At 46.7% G+C, this 17,983-nt stretch overlaps 1 protein-coding gene across 1 annotated transcript in view; it reads right to left on the reverse strand.

Annotated features, from left to right (window-relative positions):
* Positions 1-891: 891 nt before the first annotated feature.
* TRPM5 (transient receptor potential cation channel subfamily M member 5) overlaps positions 892-17,983 on the reverse strand; it is a 545,198-nt gene continuing 528,106 nt past the window's right edge. Inside the window, exon 24 of the mRNA XM_086956260.1 lies at positions 892-994. Coding sequence (XP_086812386.1) covers positions 909-994 — 86 coding nt within the window. The 3' untranslated portion in view covers positions 892-908. The remainder of the gene's footprint in view (positions 995-17,983) is intronic.

Raw genomic sequence — 17,983 nt, forward strand, 5'->3', positions numbered from 1 at the left:
TAAACAAAATAATTGTTTTTATTATGCATGAATATTTAAAGTAATGTATAGAAATAATTAAAAGTAGTTTTATTCTATTTAAAAAAAAAGTCCCTATCTCCATTATTTTGAAAGCAGTGTGTTGCAGTATCAATCAGTGGTTGGCCACGTGCAGCGCTGGACTTACCATTTCATTTTGTCAGTAAGAAGTTACACTTTAGTAGGGGGTGGTGTGTAAACCTACACTTTTGAGTAACTTTACACTCAGAATTTGTGAACAGCAAAAAGTAATAATGTTACTCAAACGTGGAAGAGTAACATATATTTGGAAATAGCTCACAAGTGTAAGTTACCTTTCAGAATTGCCCTTTTAGTCTGTACTGTGAAAAAGCATGGTCATCAATTCTTCAAAATAGCAGGGGTGGCTGAAGTGACATCACTCTCCCTTTGACTTTCAAATTGCATCTCGGGGAAACCCCTGTCCTAGATGTACCCTCTCAATAGCCACCTTTTTGCGCCTGCTGCAGGTTTACTTAAGGAAAGGAGATAACAGAAAGTAAATAGGGGTTTTGAACCCAGTTTACTTTCCCTTTCTTTCCAACTCGCTATCTTTAGGACCCCTGGGAATAGGGGAAGAAAGGCAGTGGAAGGGGTAGCAGATGCTACACCTTAAAAACTAATAAAAATGACGTCCGTGTGTTAGAGAATCTGATGCAGCCATATTCACATTTTTAAAACACGTTCTTCTCATAAATAGTGCCCTGACTAGCATTCTGTATTGCGTTTCACGTACAGAAAAGTGCTACAGCTGTTCTTCGTGAAATGTGCTGCACTGCTGTTTGAGGGATTGTCATACATGGCTGAAAAAACAACACTTTGTAGGGTGCAGAAATGACATATAAACGCAATCGCAAAGATCCTTTTGCACATTATTGTTTTTTCAAGTGCTTCTTCTGGTCAGTGTCTTTGCTTCTTTCTTGAGAGCTCGTTTGGCTCCGGTCCTTATCCTTGAAACCTGACAGTAGAAGAGAAAAAAAGATTAGAGAAAATCGCTGCCATTGTTATCAGGTTTGCATTGTATAGTATTTTACTGACCAGAGTAACACAAAGGTAAGTAGCATTTCTGGCAATGACTGACACTCTCCATTGGGAATTAGTTACCTGTCAAGAAACTACAGGAATGCCTTATCCTCTGCAGCTGTGTGAATAAGCATCATTGCAGAATAGGCAAGGGAGGTGTGCGGAAGGAGGGGAAGTGGGGGTTACAAATACCATCTCCCTTGTTATATTGCAGTAGAATTGTTTACCTCATTAAAATGATGCAGCAGAACAAAACTAATATAAATGTGCAATCAAAACGAACTAGGCCATATGATATGAGCCGAGCAGAACGCCAATTGCTGTGTCATATAAGCAGAACAGTAATAGTTTGAATATGTAGCACTTCAGAAAGAACATGCGTTCATGGACAGACTGACTGCCACTTATTTGGGTTTGCCGGTTAAAAGACATCACAATGAGGCAAACTGCAGGAAGTTGCCCTCACCACTGCCGCCTATCCTCCCCTACTTACCTCAGGCCGGAACCTAAGGGACATTCCACCAGAGTTTAGCCCTGTGAGACTCACTCATCAGTGCCCTAGTGCTTGCTCTGTTCTCAGATTGCCTGCAGCCTTGGAAGATCTCACATGCCTTTAGCTGGTTGTTTATCAAAAACTAAGGACCAAACTTTCGTGGGACCAAAATATCGGGGCCTAAATATAGAGGACCAGATTCATGTAAAGATAAGTATAAGTAGGTAAGTAAAGATGTTCTACTCCTAACTCCTCATATCTTTTAAGATCTTTATCACCAATGTGATGAGTTATGTATAGTTAACCTATACTTACATAGATACTTACCTTCACAATATTTTGGTCCACATTATTTGGGTGCCGCTCTATTCTGTAGTCTACATTCTATTGGAATACCCAATCACCTGTAGCATCGCGCAGCCCAACTGCCCTTCCATTGAATTTAAGATTACCAACGGAATGACAACTAAGTATTATTGAAATTGTGACCAGACATAGTGGCCCTATGCATTACATGGTTATTAGCATTGTGTTTGCTCTATCAGTAGCAGCCAGTTCCATCGAATGATATCCTGCAAGGGAACGAGCTGCAGCACCCCTCATTGATGCCCGGTTAGAAGTGGCCAACAATGGCTTCAGACGAAAGAGGGGTGCTATGTACCAGAGTCAAGTTAGACCTTCTTGTCGCTGCAATAGACTGGAGGTGCAAAGCAGAATACTGGCTATGCTGTTTAATGGTGAAGTGCTGCCAGTTACAATAGAAGGAAGAACATCAAGAAGGATACCGAAACTGGTAGATGTCAAAAGAGCACAGCTATATCGGCACCAGCAATAGTTTTAGCGTACTTAAAGCTATGGTTGACATTTTTTCAACAGGGGCTCACAGCCCTTGAACTAAAAGCATAATAATCGAAAAAGCATTATATGGAGTGGACGGATTACCATCTGTCTCAGCAAATATACTCTCTTAGATCATTGAACTCTGGGCACCCTGCTAGAAGAAAAGGCACTGGCCATTCTAATCCTCAGGACAGACCTTTCACTGGCACAGACTACCATACCCTCATTCCCACAGCCCACCGGTGGGAATGAATGGAGGATATCTGCCTAAGCCCTGGGCTGATGTTCCATCACATTGTGTCATACCCTTAAATTTCTTCAAAGGTCTTCTCAGTCAGAAAACAAACCAGCAACATTCTCCTCTGCTGCATGCCAAAATCCTCTCAATGCCACAGAAAGGGGCTCTGAAGTTCATCCTCAAATTGCGGTGAAACCAGGTTTTCTATTCAATGTTGTTTATTGTCCGAAAAAGTCAGTTGAATTCGTCACCCCCCAGTTGGTCTTCCAATTGCTTCAAGAAGAATTATTGCTGTCAATGAACTTTCATAACATCTCATGTTCCTGTGATGTGGGGAAGCTGGCTGCTTCAATTCAAAATGTCACCCTCCAGGCTTAAATCTGCGCTATGAATTTTCGTAAAGAGTATGGCACCGATGACACCCTGCCCGAGACAGAAGGGTGATCAAGTCTACCCTTACCTCAATGACTGGCTTCTCAAAGCAGTGGCCTCCAAAAATGCCAACAGTTGGCTCTGCGACAGGTTGGGTCTCACGCAGAAGGAAGACTCATCGCTCACTGCATCCAGTGCCTGGGTGGCATCCTAAATATGACCATGAGGGAACACCCTCTGTTCAGAAGGACGCATCCACTGAATTCAGTCCAAGGATCACCAGTTCCAAAAACTGTACTCTACAATAGTATATTGGGCAAATTGCTTCTGAAGATTATGTAATTCAGCATTTCGCTTTAACCTTACTGATGCCTCCAGGTGCGACAAATGCTGGTGGAATTGGATATCCAATGAACACGCGTTCCTTCAATGACCAGATCGTGTCAAGCCCCAAATGAAAAACCTTTTTGGTTGTCTATGATGCAACATTTGGGTGGGTCTGCAGTTCCTGTGGCAGGGCACTCCTTTGGTAATGAAAACGGCTTGGCCAATGGAAGGCTGGAAAACTCACCTGCAGGAGCTGTCTGCAAAAGTGGCTGGTGGACATTTCAAGGAAAGCATCTGCACATCAAAGTTCTAGAGCTGAGAGCCATCAAAAGAGGATTACAGTCACTCTTCCTCCGGATTCAGTGTTCGTCGGTGCAAATCATCACTAACATCTACATCCTAAAATGAAACCTGGTAACCTGTTCTAATGGAGGAGGTCCAGACACTCTGGAATTAGATAATTCAGCCCAAAATCACACTGAAGGTAGAGAACCTGCCAGGTAAAAAGGGTGATTGGGCTGAGGTACCCAGCATTTCAACAAGAGTGTCAAAAATAGGAACTGGACCAAATGCAACTGGGGCAAGCCCGAACTACATCTCTTTACCAGTGGAATTAACACACAATGTGATTTTTTTGTGCCAGCTGGCATTGAAAACCCAGGTGGAAGGGGGAACATTTTGAATACATCAATCTGGTTTGTATAGCGCGCTACTCACCCATGAGGGTCTCAAGGTGCTGTGTGTGTGGGGGTGGAGGCGCACAGCTGCTCCGGGTCAGTCGAAGAGCCAGGTCTTGAGGTCTCTCCTGAACGTGTGTGGGGTCGGCGAGCGTCTGATGTTCACAGGGAGCTCGTTCCAGGTTTTTGCTGCGATGTAGGAGATAGCTCTCCCGCTGGTTTTGTTTCTATGGATGCGGGGGACATCTGCCAGCACGAGGTCCGCGGAGCAGAGGTTCCTCTTGGATACGTGGAAGGATCATTTTTCATTGATGTATATGGATCTGATGTTGTTGAGGGATTTGTGGGTGAGGAGCTTGAAGGTGATCCTCTTTTTCGGTGGGGACCCAGTGGAGGCCTCGTAGGTGTTGGGTCATGTGCTCGTGCGCGGTGTCCCGAGGACAAGTCTGGCTGCGGTGTTCTGGATGGTTTGGAGCTTGTGGTGAAGAGTTTTGTTGATTCTGGCGTAGAGTGTGTTTCACAGGACCTTTGCACATGCCTTCCCACCACTTCCCTTCATCCTGAATAGCACCAGCAAGATCAAGCCGGAACCTTGTTACCTCATCCTTATACCACGAGTGTGTCTCAGCCACACAAATATTACCAAACTTACTGCATGTAGCCCACATTTGGCTCAAGTACAGTTCAATGCCGGTCCATGTGTCAGCTATTGACAGATATTGCAGTTCATGGAGTTTGTAGAAACCTTTCTGCCAGTGAAACTGGAGCTAAAAATGGCCCTGTCCCAACCTGTCAAAAGCCCATGTGAATCCAGCCACTAGAAAATACTTTTCTGTGAAAGTATTACAACCTCCGTGAGGAGAGTCAGTGAATTAAAGGAGTTTACAACCAGAACCCATCCACAAGATTTCTGAAGGAGAGAGTGGTTCTATGAACCAACCTATAAAAGCTTCACTTATGATAAACAAGAATGAAGTGGAAACATTTTATGGACATCTACCTATTTATAGAAAAAGTAGAAACCAGAAATTCTGCATACAACAAAGCCAAACACTATAAGAGACGTGTTAACTACCGGTTTTCAGCCAAAACCTCTCAATTAACACTTACCACACATTCAGCTTTTAGAAGCTAAACAAATAGGACCTACCCTCAAAGAGTACAAGGAGAAAGAACACATGATTCGCAATATATATATATATATATATATATATATATATATATAAAGAGAACACGCCACCGAAATGCTAGAAAAAGCAAAACAGAGTAGCCACACATATAAGAGTAGTGTTTTAGTGACGAAGAAACCCAAACCTGAAAACCCAGGAGCGGCATCATCTAAATGAAGTTAACACTGTTGGGAAAGCAATCCTAGTGTCCTGAACATTTTATAACACTGTACCTGATTTCAAATGCATATTGGAACAACTTCCTTTATTTGCATACTAACGGCCTAAACAATTAAACACACAGTGTGTTGCAATCCATGAACGACCATTATGGAACAACAGAAAGTCAAAACAGAACCGTTCTGTTTTATAACTAGACGTTGAAATAACATAAATCTTGCAGAGGCCACATCACATGCATGTAGCGGAAAAACATAAAATACATCAGCTATCTACATGAATCCACTTTATGATATATGGGTTTAAATGCCCATGCGGACTGATTACATAGGAAGGACCTAAATAAAAAGGAAAATCCATGTGTAAGAGCATGGAAGTAACATTACAAGAGAAGTACATTGGAAAAGAAACCTGGAAAGTCAATAGCCCAGCAAATTTCATGAAAAAAGTATGTAACTTGTTTCCTTTGACGAATGCCAGGGTGGGTATGTGCACATCTCCTATCCCCGGAGGCTGCCAGCGCGCGCATCGCGCACTTTCAGTTACCCTCCCCCCGTTGGCTCCACGGAGCCAGCTTGTCTCAGGGTCGGTGGTCGATCCTTTCTCATCGTCCACAAGGACAGGCAAAAGCATTATTTTCACACGGTTGTATCTTTTCCCCGTGTGGTTGTCATTTAGTCTCTGTCATGAGTGCGATTTCGGCGGTAGCGACCTTCTGTTAATAGTCTAGTAATCATCGTCTATAGCAGAAGTCTTCAATCCGTGAGGCGCGACACCCAGGGGGGCCCTGGAGTCCTGGGAAGGGGGTCGCATTCGTCTTGGAAACAAATGGCTAATTTCTATTATTAAAAAGCTCCAGCTGAGTGTCCTGTTTTGTGAAATGTTTTCGTGCCAGGGTGAATTTGTCACCTGAAAGAAATGTAAATACTCCCTGTTAGTTAATCTGCCAGTGTAAAGGGTGCATGAATTGTTACAAGCTAATGCAACATGGCCTATATCTACTAAAGGGAGGGGAGAAAAGCGAATACTGGAGCTGCCCAAGCCATAGACTCTATAGGAACAGGTAAGCATGTGATTGCTGAATATTTACACCTCTTAAACATCTCAACCCAGTATGTAATCCGTGTGTCCTTCAAAACAAGGTGGAATTGGGGGGGCTGCCGACCGAAGGGAGGTCTCCCCACGGGCGATTTGGGAGGGTCGGGGGGGGGGGGGGGGGGGGGGGGTTCGGAGGTTAATACCAGAACCTTCTAGAATTTTATTTTGGGCTGCTCCCTAGTAGGAGTTTGTAGCCCAATTTCGCTATAGCCCCTTGTCTCCGCCTCCCAGCCACCATTTTAGGTTTGGTGACCTGGTGGCTGGGAGGTTAGCTAGGAATTTTTTGTGTAGGCATTAATAATACTTTTAGCGCTAGTTTTTATTAGTGTTAGGGTGTTATTTAAGTCGATACTCACTGGTGTAATGGTAGACCATCGGGTGCTGGAGGCTCTGCATCTTTTGTCGGAGGCAGGCAGGATGGACCTAGTGATCGGACGGGGGCGCATCGCGTCCTTCGCGACAGGCCTCTGCTTGCGTGGCTGCGGCTGTGGCAGCTTGTTCCTCGCCTAAGAAGCGTCGTGCGCAAAGTGTAAGTGAGCAGGGCTGCTCCCGCGCTCGGAAGTTGGCCCCGTCTGACAAAGCGCGTGTGAGGGGAAGTGACGCTTCTGGTGCTTTGCACGACCCTCCGTATTCAGGGGCGGAGGTCGCTGTAGTGTCGCCGTCAGCCGGGCGCCCGTCTGAAGGCGCCCGTTTCATTGTGCACCCAAGGGGTTTCGAGGCTTCCCCTACGGCTGCTTCGGGTGGCGGAGGTCATAAGAAGAGGAGGAAGCGCCCCGCATCTCTGACGGCGCTTGAGCATCAGGAAGGGTTAGGATCAAGTGCTCCGCAGCGTGCTGAATATTTACACCTCTTAAACATCTCAACCCAGTATGTAATCCATGTGTCCTTCAAAACAAGGGGGAATTGGGGGGGCTGCCGACCGAAGGGAGGTCCCCCCACGGGCGATTTGGGAGGGTCGTGGGGGGGGGGGGCGGAGGTTAATACCAGAACCTTCTAGAATTTTATTTTGGGCTGCTCCCTAGTAGGAGTTTGTAGCCCAATTTCGCTATAGCCCCTTGTCTCCGCCTCCCAGCCACCATTTTAGGTTCGGTGACCTGGTGGCTGGGAGGTTAGCTAGGAATTTTTTGTGTAGGCATTAATAATACTTTTAGCGCTAGTTTTTATTAGTGTTAGGGTGTTATTTAAGTCGATACTCACTGGTGTAATGGTAGACCATCGGGTGCTGGAGGCTCTGCGTCTTTTGTCGGAGGCAGGCAGGATGGACCTAGTGATCGGACGGGGGCGCATTGCGTCCTTCGCGACAGGCCTCTGCTTGCGTGGCTGCGGCTGTGGCAGCTTGTTCCTCGCCTAAGAAGCGTCGCGCGCAAGGTGTAAGTGAGCGGGGCCGCTCCCGTACTCGGAAGTTGGCCCCGTCTGACAAAGCGCGTGTGAGGGGAAGTGACGCTTCTGGTGCTTTGCACGACCCTCCGTATTCAGGGGCGGAGGTCGCTGTAGTGTCGCCGTCAGCCGGGCGCCCGTCTGAAGGCGCCCGTTTCATTGTGCACCCAAGGGGTTTCGAGGCTTCCCCTGCGGCTGCTTCGGGTGGCGGAGGTCGTAAGAAGAGGAGGAAGCGCCCCGCATCTCTGACGGCGCTTGAGCGTCGGGAAGGGTTAGGAGCAAGTGCTCCGCAGCGTGGTTCTCGTAGGGGCTCAATTGCTTTGGGTGAGAGGAGGGGTGGCTGGGAAACGGGCAGGGAGGTACATTCTATTTCAGCGGCGGCTCTCTGTCAAGTGCGTTCCGAGCAGCAGGTTGGGGGTGTGACATCTGAAAGTATATTAGACGCTGGAGGATTTGTTGAGGCTGAATATTTTGTTGGTCAATCTGCATATGTTGGTACTGATATGGCAGCAGGGGAGGGTGCATATGGAGGGGCAGGTTTTGTGAATAGTCCTTTATTGTTCTCTGGGCCACCTTCAGAACATGGGGAGGTTTTGTCTCTGTTAGGGATCTCTAGGGGAGAGGGGGAGCGAGCTCAAGTGGGTGAAGGGGGTGCCGGTACTGGGGCTGTTTTTGATGTGGGGGTTGAGCGGTCAGGGGCTGGTGGGTCAGTTGTAGGTCTGTCACCTGAGGCTGGGTTACATTGATTGGATGGTGGTGCGGGAAATTTAGTACCCTGTACTTTTCCACGGTACGGTAGTGGTTTGGGGCAGGTAGGTAGTTTGCCAGTGAAGGGGTCTTCTAATATTGTTCCTTATTGGTCAGAGGGTGTGTGTGGACGACCTTCTGAGGTTCGGCCTCCTGGTTGGGAGCGTGTTGGGAGCGTGTGTATGGATAAGGGTGAGGTACAGAGGGAGGGTGAGGAGCAGGGTGTGGCAGAGAGGTTTCTGGGTAGGGGTTCTTCTTCGGCGGTGGCAGCAGCAAGATTGGATTGGGGTGATGAGGATGATGTGGTGGGTGATTCCCCTGTGAGGGGGGTGCCTTTGAGGAGTACAGATAGGATTTTGTCTATGGATAGGTTACAAAGGAGGTCAGTTGGTCCAGTTTTGCAGCGGCCAGGGTCTGGGCCAGGTGTTTTTATTAGGGAGCCCAGCACACCAGTCCAAACTTTTTCTTTTCAGGAGGTGGATTGGCGCGGCGGTCCGGACTCGGTAGGGCGTGGTTCAGTCCAGTTTCGCCGAGGTGAAGTGAGGAGAGAGCCTAGTGCAGCACTCTCCGTACCACCGAGGGAGCCCGTCGCGGTCAGTGAACGAAGGTCTGGCACGACCACGCTGGCCCCAACGAATAGCAGGTATAGGTGGTCTACCTTACCGTTGGCTATGGAGCTACAGTGTCAGTGCATGGGGAGGTACAGGCGGGTACAGTCTGCTCCCCCTCCAGGAGGTCTTTCTACTCATTTTAAATGTAACGTTACTGATTACGGGTTGGGTAAGACCCGAGGTGTTGCTTTTCAGGCTCTTATGCTGCCAGAGGTGGAGCCGGTATTGTTGGACTATGATGAGGATAGTCCTGAAGAAGGTGAATTGCGAGATGGTGAGGGAGGGGGCCCTCTCATTTGTCACATAGTGTTTTGCAGGTTTCCACAGAAGTACGGCAATCAAGGGAGAGACGAGAGCAGGGCCCATCAGTCAGGGCTCCTCGAGGAAGGAATAGGTTGGAATTTTCAGAGCCACGGGCGGAGTCTGCGAGGGCACCGTCTTTGGAGCCAGGTGAGAAAGCCGTTACACAGGCCAAGCCTAAAATGGTGTCTGTGGGGACGGCGGTGGAGGGAGTTGGAGGGGTGGTTGAAGGGAGATTGCTGAAAGGAAAATACGTCAAAGACACAGGTGTATGCACGGATGACGGTCTTGGGGCAGCAGGAGTTAAGGTTGAAAGCGGTACAAGCACTGAGGCTGCGGGTGTGTTAAGGAGCCACTTGCCAGTAAAGAGTTGAAAGTTAAAAAAACTTCCTTATATGGGAGTCACTAAACCTTTAGGAGCTCATTTAATATTGGCAACAAAGGAGCACATTCGGAAGGGTGAGTATGTGGAGATTTTGAAGCTCCTCCACCGTGAGGTCAGGTCCAAAGAAGGTTCTAAGGAGGAGGAGTATGAAGTAGCAAAGCGCCCTAAAGTTCCATTGACTATAGAGAATTGGACGGCGGCGTTTCTAATATACGCAAGTGTTTACTGTGAGAAATTTCCAGAGCGCAGCGTTTCGATATTCAAATATATGGATGTGATTAGAAAAGCGCAGCTTACTGCAGGTGGGTATGCATGGGCCCAATATGATGAGGAATTTAGGGCCAGGATGACATGGGATCCAGAGGCTAAATGGAGGGAGTTAGATACGGATTTGTGGCAGCATACCTTGGGGGCAGCTGCAGGGGGTAAAACCATATTTACAGCCAGTGTTTTACCTTTAATTTACCGTCCCTTTCAGGCCAAGCCCACCCGGGGTGGGGTGGGGAGCAGTTCAGCTACACAATCAGGAAATGGAACTTGCTGGGGCTTTAATAAGGGGTTGTGCACTAGGGAATACTGTAAATTTAGACATGAGTGCTCTGGCTGCGGTAGTCGACACCCCCTTGTTAAATGTTGGGGGCCCAAAAACCCAGGTACTCATCAGGGGAACCAGACAGGTGCAGGTGCTTCAGGGCATTCACAGCAGTTGCAAGGGGAAGGGGAGGTAGAGGCGCACAGGGTTCTGGGCCAAAGGGCTCAAACGCCAGTTAAGCTGCAGCAATTACAATGGGCTTTGCAGGATTATGAGGACTCTGGAGTTAAACAGAAGCTATTGGAAGGTTTTCAATTTGGTTTTTATCTAGGTTATCCGGGGCCAAGGCAGAGGCGCTGGGCGGACAATTTGAAATCAGCATATGAGCATAGTGCAATAGTGCGGGAAAAGCTGAGCAAAGAAGTGCGTGAAGGTCGGAGGCAGGCCCTTTTGATGACTGGCCAATCCATAACTTGATAATTTCGCCTATTGGCGTAGTGCCTAAGAAAGAGCAAGGGCAGTTCAGGCTTATTCAACATTTGTCATGGCCGGAGGGGTCATCTGTGAATGATTTCATCGATGAGGAGGCCGCTTCGGTTTCATATTCCTCAGTTGACGTGGCCATGTCACTAGTAGTGACCGCGGGCACAACTGCAGAGATGGCTAAGTGTGATATTAAGTCTGCATTTCGGTTGCTTCCAGTTCATCCAGAGGATTGGTGTCTTCTGGGCATCCATTTTGAGAATAAATGGTACGTGGACAAAGCATTACCAATGGGTTGATCCATGTCATGTGCTCTCTTTGAATGTTTCAGTACTTTTTTGCAGTGGCATTTCAGGCATAATTCAGGTCATGTGCTTGTGACGCACTACTTAGATGATTTCTTTTTTGTTGGTTCCCCGGGCTCCGCGGAGTGCCAGACAGCTCTGGACACTTTCCAAGGGCTCATGGAGGAGCTGGGTGTACCTTTAGCTCCAGAAAAAAACGATGGGTCCTGCTATAGTCCTTTCATTCTGGGCATCAAAATTGATTCAGTGGCAATGCGGGCTCGTTTGCCAGCTGACAAAGTAAGGATGCTGGAATCGTTGAGAGTTATGCTATCGGAACAGAAATTGAAGGTGAAGGAGATTCAAGTGATGTTGAGTCACCTCAATTTTGCATGCCGAGTGGTGAGAGCAGGGAGGACTTTTTGTCGAACATTGGGCAGGGCTCTGGCTGGTCAGCATTTACCTCACCATCGTGTACGCTTATCTGCAGTTGTCAAAGAGGATTTGCGAATGTGGTCATTTTTTCTCACTTCATTCAATGGTGTGCCACTGGTCAGAGATGTGGATTTTCAATGAGACGTGCAAATGTTCTCGGATGCTGCGGGCAGCGAGGGCTTTGGTTTGTACTGGAATGGGAGATGGTGTGCGGAGAAATGGCCAGAAGAATGGTTGAATGGTGGAAGGACATCACATTTCTTGAGCTTTTTCCTTTGCCTGTGGCATTGACACTTTGGGGGGAGGAGCTGGCACAAAAAAAGTTCTGTTTCATGTTGATAACATGGCTGTGGTGGAGATTGTTAATCGGCAGTCAGCCAAGGAGGAGCAGATATTGAAATTAATGAGAGTTTTTGTGCTTGGCTGTTTGAAACATGACATTCATTTTTGAGCCATGCACATACCCGGTGTGGACAATGACATAGCGGATGCTTTGTCTCGTTCACAGTGGTGGAGATTCCGTGGACTGGCCAGGGAGGCTGACAGATCACCGACCCTGATGCCATTACATCTGTGGCATGTAGGCAGCGTCGGGTGTAACAGCTTGTGGTAGGTTCTTTGTCTGTATCCATGCGTACTGCATATTCTTTTGCATTGAAAGAGTTCTTGGAATCAGGGTTTGTCTAAGGTGACTATTGCAGGGAAGTTGGTAGGTATTTCATTCATGGGTAAGCTCTTTTGGGGTTATTCTCCTTCGGCTGGTGTGATTGGTAAGAGAATGCTCGAAGGTTGGGCCAGGGAGCGGGGAGGTACAAAAATGCTTCGTGCCCCTTTATCTTGGCAGACACTGGCTCGGCTTTAAGAGATCCTGCCTTCTGTTTGAAGATGACTTTAAGGCTTGTTTGTTTGCCATGTTGATGGCTTTCATGTTTTTTGAAGCCTTTTGAGTTTCGGAGTTAATGGTTTTAAATCTCAGGGAGGGGTTTTCTGGTGGGATGTTTTTTGCTCGGAAGAGGGTGTGCATATGTGGCTTGCTAGCTCTAAGACTGATCAGAAGAAGGTGGGGAAAGGGGTGTGGTTGGATGCTCGTTCCCCGCAAATTACTTGTCCATTGCGTTTGGCTCACCGTTGGCGCACGCTTTCTGGGGGTCTGGATTGTGATCTTGTTTTTCAGCACATTAATAAGGCGCCTGTTACAGCTTATCAATTGCGCATGGTGTTGCGTAAAGCTTTACAGAAGATTGGCTTGGAGGGGGATCACTATGGAACGCATTCTTTTAGGATTGGTGCTCCGACAGAAGTATACAATAGAGGGTGGTCTCAGAGGGACATCATGCGGTTGTGGCGCTGGTCTTCTAAGTGCTTTAAAAGATATGTGCGGGGCAACGCGGGGGAGGCGCATGCGCCCTTCTCTTTGCCTTGAGTATTCATTGTTTTTTCCTTTACAGGTTCGGTAGCTGGGCCCCGGTCTTGAGTGGTGATGGTTTGGATTGTGGGGCATTCGTTCATCAAATGGGCCCGGGTTCAGGCGGCTTAAAGTTATTTTGGAGAAATGTTCGGTTTCAATGATAAAATGTTTAACATTGTTTGGAAAGGAAAAGGTGGGATGCTTTGGAGGGAACTTGTTCCATGTCTCAATAAAGGAGTGGTTGGGATTTGCTGCCCGGATATATTAGTTATTCACTTGGGGGAGAACGATCTTTGCGCAACTAAAGGAGTGGTATTGTTGCAGGCGATTAAGAGGGATTTAGCTGTCATTAAAGAACGTTGGTCTGGCTGTCATGTTTTTTGGACAGAATTGGTCCCGCGTAGGATTTGGAGAGGAGCGGTGAATCCTAGAGTGATTGGCCGGGCTAAGAAGAAGGTGAACGCTAAAGTTTCCAGATTTTGACGTCCATTGGGTTTTGGAAGGGTGTCTCATAGAGAGATACGTTTTGAGTCTGTGGAATTTTTCAGGGATGACGGAGTCCATTTATCTAGAGTAGGAATGGACCTGTATTTGTTGGAATTGAGAGAAGCTTTAGCTAGATCTTTGAATGTGCAGCGGTGAATGATTGTCGGGCGCTACCTTTTTTCCCTATTGGGGGGGCATGAAGGGGGGGTGGTGTTTCTACCCCCCCACCTTCCTGGGTGGCGGGGTCTAGTTGTTTCGGGGCAGTTTGTGGCAGATTTTTGTTGATTAATGGTCAGGTTGGGTTATCGACAGGGAAAGTATAAGATGGTCATTGGTTGTATGATTGCAAGTTTTGGGGGGTTTGACAGAGGTGAAGGGGCAGGCATGTGAGTTGGTTATCAGAGGCCCTGGTATTTATAAGTTATGGGGTTGGTACGATGATGTTATGTTTTATAATAATGATGCAATGCTTTATAATGTTGTTGTAATGTTTTGAAATGTTGTATTGTATGGGTGGGGGAGGGGCCATAAAATTTTTAGGGGGGGTGGGGGCGGGGTTAAGGTTGTTTATTTATTTAGTGAGGTTTAGTTTTGGAAGGCTTTTGCCGAGGTTTATTTAATTTGTGATGCGCACCTGTTCCAAATAAAGCGGCCTTTTCCACATTCAAGTTTTATTGGTCTGCTTTAACCCCCCTCACCCCTCCCTCCCAAGGGAGGCTTGGGAGGGCTGCCGAAAGAAGTGAGGTCCCCCCCCCCCCGGGCGATTTGGGAGGGTCGTGGGGGGGGAGGTTAATACCAGAACCTTCTAGAATTTTATTTTGGGCTGCTCCCTAGTAGGACTTTGTAGCCCAATTTCGATATAGCCCCTTGTCTCCGCCTCCCAGCCGCCATTTTAGGTTTGGTGACCTGGTGGCTGGGAGGTTAGCTAGGAATTTTTTGTCCCTCCCTCCCCCCCCTTTTTTATCACTAGTTAGGTATTTGTTTTTTCCTTCTGTTATAGTATTGTTTTTCCTTCGTTTTTTCCCTCCTTTTTTCCTTTTTCCGGTTTTCTGGTTTTATTGTTGTTTGGAGCAGTGGTGCAGGGGGTTTTTCAGTTGTAATTTGTCGTTTGGAGCAGGTGCAGTGCAGGGTCTAGTTGTTTCAGGGCAGTTTGTGGCAGATTTTTGTTGATTAATGGTCAGGTTGGGTTATCGACAGGGAAAGTATAAATGGTCATTGGTTGTCTGATTACAAGTTTTGGGGGGTTTGACAGAGGTGAAGGGGCAGGCATATGAGTTGGTTATCGGAGGGCCTGGTATTTATAAGTTATGGGGTTGATATGATGATGTTATGTTTTATAATAATGATGCAATGCTTTATAATGTTGTTGTAATGTTTTGAAATGTTGTATTGTATGGGTGGGGGAGGGGCCATAAAATTTTAGGGGAGGGGGTGAGGGCGGGTTAAGGTTATTTATTTATTTAGTGAGGTTTAGTTTTGGAAGGCTTTTCCCGAGGTTTATTTAATTTGTGATACACACCTGTTCCAAATAAAGCGGCCTTTTCCACATTCAAGTTTTATTGGTCTGCTTTAACCCCCCCCCCCCCCCCCCCCCCTCACCCCTCCCTCCCAAAGACGGCACCGTTCAGCGACTGACTTTGAAAAACAAAAGTGATACTAAATAGTGTGTACAGGAACTGTTGTGTCCTGTAATGCACAGCCCCTAGAGTGGGGCTGGGGGTCGCAAATAGGGGGCGTGCTCTGGGGGAATACAGGGGAGGCCGTGGAATAAAGGACAGACACAGGAGTAATGTTGCCATGGTCACCACGCCATCGCCAACTGGCTTACGTGCGTCCGTAAACCCTTATTTATTGAACACAGGTCACGTGACGTGATGTGTTATGCCGGTTACATCACAGGCGTTAACACTACAAGGAACTAGATCCAAAGTGAAAGCACTGACGAACCCTTGAAGACCAAAACTGCTGTTGAAAGGTGGATCAGCAGCGCAGAGAGCCAATGTTAAATTACTGAGTGAGTGACAGTCAAAAAGCACAATCATTAAGTGACTATTGGCATGAAACGTTGAAAAAGGTCACTTTATCTAGTTTTTTTGCCACTCGATGTAATATTGGATGTAGCGTTTAAACTTACTTCTTATTCAGTAACAATTAAAACAGTGTAAGCTCATTGTCCGTTTTGGTGACAGTAGTATCCCATTTATTTCAATGATGTGTGACAATTGTATTGCAACCTTGAGACTGCAGACAGAAGCTGGAGTTGGCAGAGAACACCCTCTACGCTTTATCATAGACTCGTTACCATAATAATCCTGCTCTATTGAGCATAGTATTTCGTATTGGGTAACCGTCAAGTATTACCATAAAATTAGGAATATGTACCAAATTAGAGTTTTCAAAACCATATAAAGCATACAATATATTTTTATAAGTGCTACCACCAGGACACACTCTTCCTGCCCGTTTTATTTATCTCATATGAGACAATTTAATTCCATTGTCGAGAGTGCTGGTAGGAGCTGGGAGCGAAATTGATAAAGAGCCCTGTACACATGCAGGTTTTGTCTGTTAACACGGTCTGTGCATTGGTTGCACCTCATTACTACTAGTTTAAGTAACTGTGTTTTTAGTAACTTTTGAACCATTTCAGCTAGGAACAATATTATTTTCAAAAGCTGCAGATTATGCAGCAGCAGATGGATTATGTTACAAAAGCGGTAAATCTAGAATTATGCAAAAAATGCTGTGGCTCCACAATCGCATAATTCCAGGGCCCTGTCTCTAGGTTAGTTTTTGTTTCACATTTTCTGCTTTTTCTGGTAGAGATGACAATGTTTTTATTTCTGATGCTCTGCTGTGCCTCATGATGGTGAAGTTGCTGTGTCACAAGACAGGTTCTCAGATATTATGGTTCTTGCTATCTGTCTGGTGGTGAGGACAGCCTCAGTTCATTTTTATGTCTTACTCTCTGATGTGGCAGTTATGTTATGTTATGTTATTGGGTGTCTTATAAAGCGCTCGGCTACTCGGGCAGAGTGTCCCGGCGCTATTCAGATCTGTAGAGGAGTGGCCAGAGAAACGCAGACAGACTATAGGCCAAAAAGCCAAGTCTTCAGTTCTTTCCTAAAGGACAACAGATTATCTAGTTTCCTAAGGGAAAGGGGAAGTTTGTTCCAGAGTTGAGGGGTCAGCAATCTGTATGAACGACCACCAATGCGCGCACGTTTGGTGGCTGGGACAATAGCCAATGCTTGCGAAACCAAGCGAAGAGATCTAGAGGGAAAATAGAACTGGACTCTTTTCCTTAAGTAGACAGCACCAATGCCATGCAAGGATTTAAAGGCCATGGTGAGAGTCTTAAAATGGATACGTTTGCGCACTGGCAGCCAATGTAGCGAGTTCAGGAGAGCTGAGGTATGGGCCCTACGGCTGAGGCCAAAAATGGCCCTAGCCGCCCAGTTCTGAACCGATTGGAGGCATGCAAGAAGGTAATCCGGAAGGCCCAAATAGAGTACATTGGCGTAATGAAGCCGAGAGCCGATCAATGCCTGAACCGTAATTCTCCTGTGGCTATGGGAGAGAAAGGGAAGGAATTTCCTAAGGGTTCGTAACAGGGCAAAACACTGGCCAACTAAATTAAGAATCTGGGGTTTGAGGGTTAAGCCGTTATCAATTTTTACACCCAGATTCTTCACCAACGAGGTGGCTGATGATGGAGGATACATATCAGCAGGCCACCAGGATTTCCAATGGGCGTCAGGGGGGCAGCCAAAGACAATAATCTCGGACTTATCCGAGTTGCATCTTAGCTGGTTCTGTTGAAACCAAGAAAAGACGGCCTCAAGGCAGCTCCTGATGGAATTACCGGCGAACGGTGTTCTTGTCGCAGGTAAAGAGAAGCTGTGTATCGTCGGCATAGGACACAATTCGGGCTCCATGAGATTCCGCCAGGTTAGTTGCTGGTGTCACTTGCTATCCCAGTAATTCTTATATGTTTAATATGTTAGTTTTAAACATTTATCCTCTGCTCTGTCTGGTGGTGTTGACACTCTTTGTATTTTAGTTTTTAGGTCACTCCTGAGGCAGCACAGTCGATACCTGTTGTGAGACTATTATTATCTTATATTGGACTTACAGCTCGCCATTGCTTGCCTTTGGTTGGCTTTATTGTCATTGTCATTTGCCTGTTTCTTTTTCGTTAGGTGTGTGGGCTTTCCCTCCTCCTCTTATGTTTATCCCGATTTAAGCGTCTCCCTTGCTGGTGGTGTATCTCTTTCAGTGTGTGTTGAGTTCTTGCTGTTTGCTTGTCAGTTGGTGAAGAGTAAGACTCTTCTTGTGTTAGCTTTTGTGCCTCATGCATGGTACTGCAGGATGATTGTGAAATGCAGTCTCTGATCAGTTCTTACTGTCGGTAGTGTCTGGCTGTGATGGCACTTTCAGTAAGTTACAATCTACTTCTCCTGCTCTGCTGTCCCTGCTAGT

The sequence above is a fragment of the Lissotriton vulgaris genome, chromosome 2_1, assembly GCF_964263255.1.
Source record: "Lissotriton vulgaris chromosome 2_1, aLisVul1.2, whole genome shotgun sequence".
Classification (NCBI taxonomy): Eukaryota; Metazoa; Chordata; class Amphibia; order Caudata; family Salamandridae; genus Lissotriton; species Lissotriton vulgaris.